The sequence below is a fragment of the Halyomorpha halys genome, unplaced genomic scaffold, assembly GCF_000696795.3.
Source record: "Halyomorpha halys isolate HHAL.00 unplaced genomic scaffold, Hhal_1.1 Scaffold1196.1, whole genome shotgun sequence".
Classification (NCBI taxonomy): domain Eukaryota; kingdom Metazoa; phylum Arthropoda; class Insecta; order Hemiptera; family Pentatomidae; genus Halyomorpha; species Halyomorpha halys.
In genome coordinates, this window is record NW_027110542.1 from 293,150 (window position 1) to 302,026 (window position 8,877).

Consider the following 8,877-nt stretch of genomic DNA (forward strand, 5'->3'; position numbering starts at 1 on the left):
AACTGGAAGATATCACATCTACTGTGCTGTACACAGTTGGCTTTCTTCAACTTTAAACCATATCGATGACCTAATATGGTAATATCAACAGATTTTTGTGGCAGTTTGAATGAAACTTATCTGAATGCTATTTGGCTTTGAAATTCCTGGAAATCAACACTGTACATATTCAGATGATTTCTGCAGTTTTTAAGCCACAGTGTTATCTTAAATGAGTGGGTGTAAAGGAAAGAGATAATTTTGTTAAGTTATATATATTATCTATCACTGACTGAATCAAATCCATGCTTCAATATTGATAAAACTGTGAAATTATGTATAATTATTGAACCGAATTCTTCAGTAATTTGCTGAAGCATACATTTGGTTCAGGCATCGATAAAAAAAAAAAAAACCTTTTATTTACACAATTGTCACTTGTATTCCTTGTCTTCCCATCCTTTGAGATGAAATTTTATTCAAATTAAAAAAGTAAATAAATTATGACTAAAAACCCTTGTGATATTTTAACAAGAGAAATATTAAATACTTGATGATTAAATATGTTCTATTAGATCTGCTAGGAGGCCTTGTTTCATGATGCTGTATTTAGTAATTATTCTTCTGATTGTGCTGTTAAATTAAATATTATTGTTTGAATTTATGAACTGTAAATATTTTCTTTAAATTGTATTGAGTTCACTGGTACAAAATCTTGATTCCTGATTTTTAATCTTACTGTAATGTATTTTATTTTACAACTTTTGAAGAATTTACTTGCATAATATCACTGTGGGATATTTTAGATTTTTTAGCATAGATTTAATTTATTTTTTATCACTACTTATAAATAGGTATATGGGGTATTCACTTGTCAAGTTTAAAAAAATTAGGAAAGAATTTTACTTCATATTGCTTCTTTGGCGATGTTTGTACAATCATATTTATACTTTTGCTATAATTCAAATTTACAGAGGAATGTTTTATAAAATAAACAATGTAATGACATCAAAATTGACGCAAATAGGAAAATTTTAACAAGTTGGAGATATTGTTAAGTAGGTAGTGCTCTTGAAGGACTATAGAGCTCGCTAAGAATCGTGGTTCGGGAGCATTGATCGTAGGGCACTACACTTCGATCAGCTAGATGGCGCAGCGACGTTTCCCTCGCCATTTTGTTTTGCCACCCTCCAGCTTGTGTCACGGAGCAGTGGTAGCTTAGGGTGGACGTAAGATAATAGAAATGGCTGGGAATCCGGGGTTGGAGCAGCTTATCCCCGTCGTAAATAAACTCCAAGATGCATTCACGCAACTTGGAGTGCATATGCAACTTGATTTACCTCAAATTGCCGTTGTTGGGGGACAAAGTGCTGGTAAAAGTTCTGTATTGGAAAACTTTGTCGGAAGGTAAGTTGGTTATCTATTTGTTTCCGTGTCATTATTTGGTGTAATATTATCAGTTGTGAGATTTATTCATTGAATTTCGTCAATAGCCCAGCCTATTATTACATTGTCTATTATAGTTGACCTAAAAGATTCAGGTCAATAATTCTCGTTAGGTGCAACTCATGACAAGTACGTGTGTTATTTATATTTTTATTTATTGGCAGTTTTATTCCTTGGGTTTTATCTTACATATTTTTTGGGTTGTCAATAGCACTTTCCTGTCTTGCTGTTATCTAATCTCAATTTCCAAGTATTTTTGATGTACATCCTTTTCATTGGTTATTATTTTTCATTTATATTTAATCAATTTTATTTATATTTCTTGAATATCTGATGAATCTCTGTTCTTAATATCTGTATTTAAAAATTTATAAGCATTTAAATGGCAGTAATTATAAATGTAATTAAATGTTAATTTTTAATTTATCCCAGGAGTTGTATTAATGAATATCTCTCATTTAACATTTTCTGATTAGATTTTTTTCATTTCTAAAACTGTCATTAGTTAATTTCTTTATTACCTTATATGCATAACAATATATATTTTCTTTTGAATTTGTAGTTTTAAAGTTAAATTCAATAGTCATCTAAATTCATACCAGTCAATTAGATGTTGAAGTTGTAATCTATAAGGTCTACGGCATTTTATGAAAATTGTTTTGGTCTCGTAATTTAGTTTTATCATATTGTTTTTATAACATCGATATTGTTAATTAAAAATGATAGTCATGTGTTAAAGAAGAGTTGTAGTTAATCAATGTTTAATATTTTTACTAGGGATTTTTTACCAAGAGGTTCTGGAATAGTTACACGTAGACCACTGATTCTTCAGCTTATCAATAGCATAACTGGTAATAACATTTTATGACTATTCCTTTTACTAAATTACAATAGAAGTATATGAAAAATCTAATACAATGTATTTAAACAGAATATGGCGAGTTTCTTCATTGTAAGGGAAAAAAGTTCACTGACTTTGATGAAATACGCAGAGAAATTGAGGCTGAGACAGACAGGGTTACTGGTTCAAATAAAGGCATATCAAATATTCCTATTAACCTGAGGGTTTATTCTCCTAATGGTATTGTTCATGTTTTTTATATTATTTGTGTTACTTAAAATGTATAACCATTTTTGTATCACTATTATTATAAAACTTTTTTTTTTTTAAATTGCTAACTTCCAGGATTATATTATAATATTTAATCATTTACTTTAATATAATGAAGATTTCTAATGCAATCATTTTGCGGTGTTAAAGTTTTAAGAATTGTATGATACTGTGACTGTTAAAATTTTGTTTCTATTTTGTTAAGGATTCTTTGAGATAGTAAAGTTTTTTTTATCACTGTTTAGCTCCATTGTGTTTGTTTTCTGTCTTTTGGGAGTATTGACTGTTCTTTAATTTCTTGTATAGATCAATTGAATTACTGCCTAAAATTTATCAATGGACATAAAGACTGTTATTATTTATTAGCTAGTCTTTTAATTGATTTCATAGTTGTCTCACCTTAATGTACTTCTTCTATTCTGTGTGTTGACTCATCTGACCTCTGAGCCATTTACCTCATTAAACATGTCACATTCCATCATTGTTATTCACTGTTTTCAATCATATTTACGTTATAAAGTTAATTAGTTAATTTATATCATGTATTTAGAATTTAAATCTTTTTTTCTTGTCATTTACTCCATTCATACAGATAATAGATAATGTGCCATGCTGAACCTCACTTTCTATTTTTGCTTTTATTTTTTTAGAGTAATTTATGATAGGCAAAGGTTTTGAAAAATTTATGTACTGAAAGTAATTTATATATTATTTCTGTGAAATTATGTAAGATATTCATGTAAAAAAACAAAAACAATAATAAGATCTTAAAATTAAAGTGAACTTGCTTTCAGTTTTTGTGGAATATATTATTATAAAGAGAAACTGGCTTTAAATAAATTTATAGATTTATATATTTCCTGGAAAACAAGTCATATCAATGTGCCACATGGTTTTAATGATTAGTAGAGAAAAAGGTCTGGGCAGAATTGATAATTCTCAAAGCTGTTTGGAATTTGCCTTATCTGAATTTTTATATTTTTATATAGATTAATGAAAAAAATTTGAGTAGGAATGGTAAAATAAATGAAAATTTTAAAATATTTTATTGTTTTTGCTGGTTTGTTTCCCAATACATCTTGTACCATAGTATTTCACATCATTATTAGTCCTTCTATTGTTTTAATTGTTTCTTTCTTTCATATCATTTTAGCTGTATACTTATATTGAATAGAGGTTTGTTTTGTTGTATATAATGTTTTTTAGTATCTTTGTTCTCTTAGTTTCTCTGTTCTTCATCATTACTCTGTTGTTTGTTGATCAAATTCAAGAATAAAGAGGTAATGATTATAGATAAAAACTTGATAGAACTTATTTATTTATTGATTTTTTGGATAATTTGTTTATGGATACTTTGTTTTCTTCAGTGTTACTTTTTTAAAATTGTTTTCTGTAATATATTTTTATATTCTGTTAGGTTTTTTATCACGTGTGAATTTCAAAATGGATTTGTTTGAATTGATTGTCTTTTAATTTTCTTACTATTCGGTTTTCACAGTCTTAAACATCACTCTTATTGATTTACCTGGCCTAACGAAGGTCCCCGTCGGGGATCAGCCTGTGGATATTGAAAGTCAGATTAAGGATATGATATTTCAATTCATCACTAAAGAAACCTGCCTGATATTAGCTGTAACACCGGCTAATACAGATCTGGCAACTTCAGATGCGCTTCAACTTGCAAAGCAGACTGACCCAGATGGTAAAGATGTTAATCGTGAACACGTACCACCGCACTGGATCTAGTCAATAGGAATGCTTCTTAATTTTTTTTTTCAGATTTTTTTTAGTTATAAATTAGATTTATACTGGGCTTTGCTTCTTCATAATGCTCTATTTTTATGTTCAGTTTTACCTATAATTTGTTTTGTTTCTGGCAGTTTAATAGATGCTTGTTAATATTGTTTAGAATTAGGATTGTTTTCACTAATGTCAAACTGATCAGGTTTCTGTGGCACCAAAGGCAATAAAAATTTGTTTCCAATTTATTACTATGTTTTATACTGAATGGCTTGATTAATTAATGATAAAGTATATTTAAATTTTTTGAAATCTTGAAAAATGGATTAATTGTTTACTTTGTTTTTAAAACCATTATTTCATTTTGTTTTTTATTAAGTATAAATTGTTTATAATTTAGTTTTACTATTACCATTGATTTTTTTTTTGTTCTAATTCTTTTTTTATTGTCACTGGTGACAGAAGATGACAGTTTGGTACTGTTGAAAATGTTAATTCAAATAAACTGCAGAGAAGTGCGTAACAGTATCTAATTAGCGTCCTAACATTATATCTGTTTTCACTATTATTTATTTATTAGTAGTACTGATAATATAAGATTGTCTATATATATTTTTTAAAAAGTAGTTAGCATAAATGTTTATGAGGAAGCAATTATGCCAGTATTTGCTTAGTACTATTCGTTTGCATGGTAGATTGCTAGAGTGGATGATGTTCCAGTATTGAACCTGACACTCATAGACTTGCCTGGAATGACAAAAGTCCCGGTAGGGGACCAGCCACCAGATATTGAACACCAAATACATGGTATGATCATGCAGTACATTAAAAGAGAATCTGCCCTTATTCTTGCCATCACCCCAGCCAATACAGACTTGGCGAATAGTGACGCACTCAAAATGGCGAAGGAAGTAGATCCTCAAGGTTTGTATTTAGAACCTAAGTAATTTTATTCTACCTAATGAAGGTATAGATTAATTTTATAGAAACAGAAAATACAATAATATTATTCAGTTTATTCAATTTTTCTATCCACCCTAACATTTGATTTCTTATGGCGAATTATTTTATGACCAAGATTGAGAAGATGAACTGTTCAATGGTTCATTTTTTATTATTCACTTAATATAATGAATGTACATTGTTTATCTGGGTCAACACTTTTATATATGAGTCAGAAATGGAATGATTAACTTATATGTTCTTGATTTATTCTATTCAATCTCAGAAGAATATGTATTCAATGAGTCCATCACAAAATAAAAGTTTATTGTTGTGTCTAGAATCAGTGCTAGGCAACTGTTAACTCCGACATAGCAGCACAGGACCCCATCCAAATTTGTCACTAAATGCTCGTATATCTTCATTTGTCCCTTTATTTTTCACTGAAACTTCTAAAATTTACATTTAACTTTATCATTAACTGTAGACCTACCTGAACCTGATATGTTCCCTTTTTGCTCCAGGAACCTCTGACAATTTTTCCTTAAAGATTTAGATTTGTATGAATTACTTACTAGCTATTACAATAATGGTGGTATAATATATACAACTTACAAGGTTTAAATAACCTTATCCAACCCCCTTTCAGTCAGCAATTATCCCATGTAACAGAAGTCTTCTGAACAACACTCAAGTCCTTAACAGCTGATTTATTGTCCAGCCTGTTATGAAATGTATATGGGTTGGTGTATCATAAAAATGAGCTTGACATCTACTTCCAGGTAAAAATGAACAAACATTACTTAATTTACTGAAACTCACCTGACCATAAATAATGAAACATTACAAATAGCTATTCAACTTTTATTACAACCTCCGCCCATAAGAAAATCACCTGGTTAAGATTTCGTCTCCACTAAGCTACTCCAAAAAGTACTCAGAAAACTTGTCACTTTGTCACTTTACTCTACAATACTATACTTAAAACAAAGAGATTTCCTCTAGTGTGAAAATACTCACACTTAATCATGATTAACGAAGGAGTGATACAGTCTTTACATAAAGACCTATTAGTATGCACCCTATCTGCTCCTATCTGGAACCCTAAGTTTGTGTTCTCTTAATTTCACAGACTAAAATTAAAATAGAGACTATACATTCCTTGAAAAATGTTTAGCAATGGTTTTTTTAAAAATTAAATTTGGCTGTTCAAATTTTACGTATTTAAAAATTCTTGGTATTATTTATTTAACCCATGTATTGTTGCGCATTAAAAAATGTTTCAGAAATAAAAATTTAGATGTTGTGTTAGAGATTTTTAAGACTACCGATATTTTTCTCATTGTTTATACTAACTAAATAATTATCATACCATATTTTGGAGTTATTACTAATGCTTGTTTTCATTAGCGAAACTATAAAATATTGAAAATTATGCTTCCACATCTGCTATATTTATGGGACCTTTTACCATCCTAGTTGTAGACATTAACGCATTGTGTTTTTACTACTGTTTATTTTTTAAGTGTTTCCAATTATTAATGCTTTAAAAAAAAAAAAAAAAAACTTCCAGATTTTTATTACTTCTTTAATCCCCAGTTTTTAAATGGAAAAATTACAATGCTTGACGACATTTTTATCGATTATTATGTTATCAGATTCGAACATTGTTTATTAATTTTATTTTTAAAAACTGATATTTTACAGATTATGTGATTTTTTTTTTTTTATTATCTACAAGAGTTAGATACCATCATTATACTCAATTGTGAACTAATTGTTGTTTACTAATCACTTGATTTACACATTATTGATACTTTAATATTATAGTTAAAAAATTTATCAGAATTGTTATTTATCTTTGAATTATTTATTAGTAATGCTGAATGTTATGTATTTCTCGAGACCTCTAATGGTAGCTTGATAGGATAATGTTTTACTCGGAACTTTGGTGAGTTGCCAATTGCTTAAGAGCACTCCAATTGGTTTATTTAGGTGGAGATAAGATTTTATTACTGGATAACCTATTGAGATTAATTCCAATTGCCAATTGGGTTGGGGAAAAGAAAATGGCTCATTTTAAGAATAAAATATACAGTTATATTTATTGAAGTGTCACATATTATTTATCAATTATTCCCACTTTCTGATTTTACAGTTTCCTTATTTGAGAACAATATACCCTACAATCAAAAATATATTTAATTGAAAAGGTTTCTTGAAAATGTTTTTTTTAATTTACTATAAGTACGGTATCTATATTAAATGAGTTGTTTATATTTGACCGTAGATTCAATATGAGGAGAAGATGGTTGCGGGTACGGTCAATAATGATACATAAATATGTAAAACTTATTTATTTGTGCCAACAAAACATAAAAAAACGAGATAACCTTAATGTAGAAATAAATAAAAATAAAATAATAACAAACAAACTTGTAAACATATATAACAATAAATTAAGTAGATAATGGATGATACAATATATTATTGTAGAGGTAAGAATTACATAATACAAATTATAAAACAAGTTATTAAAAATCTGACAGTACTCATGTAAAGAAAGAATCTGCATTAAAGTTGTGATTTTTTCTCCATAGATAAATGTATATTTGTCTACTGTAAACCAACAAGATCAAAGTTTAATTTGTCCACTTCCCACTTTCTCTGATGAAAACGTTTTGATCAGGAAAAAAAATTTTGATGAAATTCATAATGAAGTGACACAACAAATTTCGAAGTTAATCAATGACAAAAGGCCTTACGATCCATGATAGTTTGACTTCTCACCACAAATGATTTACAATGCCCGTGCAAAATAAATGTTGTCAGCTAATGAAAAAAATTTGTTTTGAACTGGAGTTTCCCAATTAAAGTTAAATATTTAGGTTCAAGAAAAAGTAACTAAATGTTCACAGAATTATGTGTTTATATTTTCATTTTTAAAAAAAATGTATAAATTTTGTATTTCATTTTCTATATTTTCCGTAAATATATACTTTCAAAGTATGTTATATATTCGAACACAGAGCAGAGCAATACATGGTGATTTTTTGTTATTTTGTGGTCAAGAAGCTGTCTATTCTTTTTCATTTAAAAATATATATTTTATTTCTACAATTAATTAATGCATATATTCTATTTAATGTTAAACTTCCTTTTATTAAAGAAAAAAAATTAAGTTAATATATTTATTATTATTATTTTCTGTACCACAAGAAGTAAGGTAGATGTAGTAATTGAATCTTATTCTGGATTTTCTTTTTAGGAAGTTTGATAAATTAATTTCTCAACTGTAAATTTTTGAGGTTAAAAAACTTCCAAAGATGAATATAAACTATTTTATATATATAAATAGTTGACCGTATAATCTAAAATATGAAAAACAGTAATAGTTATTGAATATTTTTTTGGTAACAGATTTTTATGTTTAGTTCAATTTATTTACAACTTCACAATTTTAGTTAAATAAAAAAAAATTGCTTTTACTACCCGCACAGTCCCTATGTGGCCCCACGTTAACATGTTTTAAGCTATATATCGTTCTTGTATTTAATAACTGCTATGTTGTTGTTGTTGATTGTTGCTTAAAGGCGTAAAACCCTCTGGTCATCAACGCCTATGGGATGATAAAAGTAAAAAAAAAAAAAAATAATAAA

At 28.1% G+C, this 8,877-nt stretch overlaps 1 protein-coding gene across 11 annotated transcripts in view; it reads left to right on the forward strand.

Moving 5' to 3' along the window:
- The first annotated feature begins 1,107 nt into the window (after positions 1-1,107).
- Positions 1,108-8,877, forward strand: part of shi (dynamin-1 shibire) — a 36,527-nt gene continuing 28,757 nt past the window's right edge. For 4 of the 11 annotated variants that reach the window (XM_067048728.1, XM_067048726.1, XM_067048729.1 and 1 more), the window contains exons 1-4: positions 1,111-1,386; positions 2,203-2,276; positions 2,357-2,506; positions 4,997-5,200. In XM_067048728.1, the coding sequence (XP_066904829.1) occupies positions 1,223-1,386; positions 2,203-2,276; positions 2,357-2,506; positions 4,997-5,200 (592 nt within the window). In that variant the 5' untranslated portion in view covers positions 1,111-1,222. Of the gene's footprint in view, positions 1,387-2,202; positions 2,277-2,356; positions 2,507-4,034; positions 4,239-4,996; positions 5,201-8,877 lie in introns of all 11 variants that reach the window. The other 7 variants (XM_067048730.1, XM_067048727.1, XM_067048732.1 and 4 more) reach the window with 4 other exon arrangements.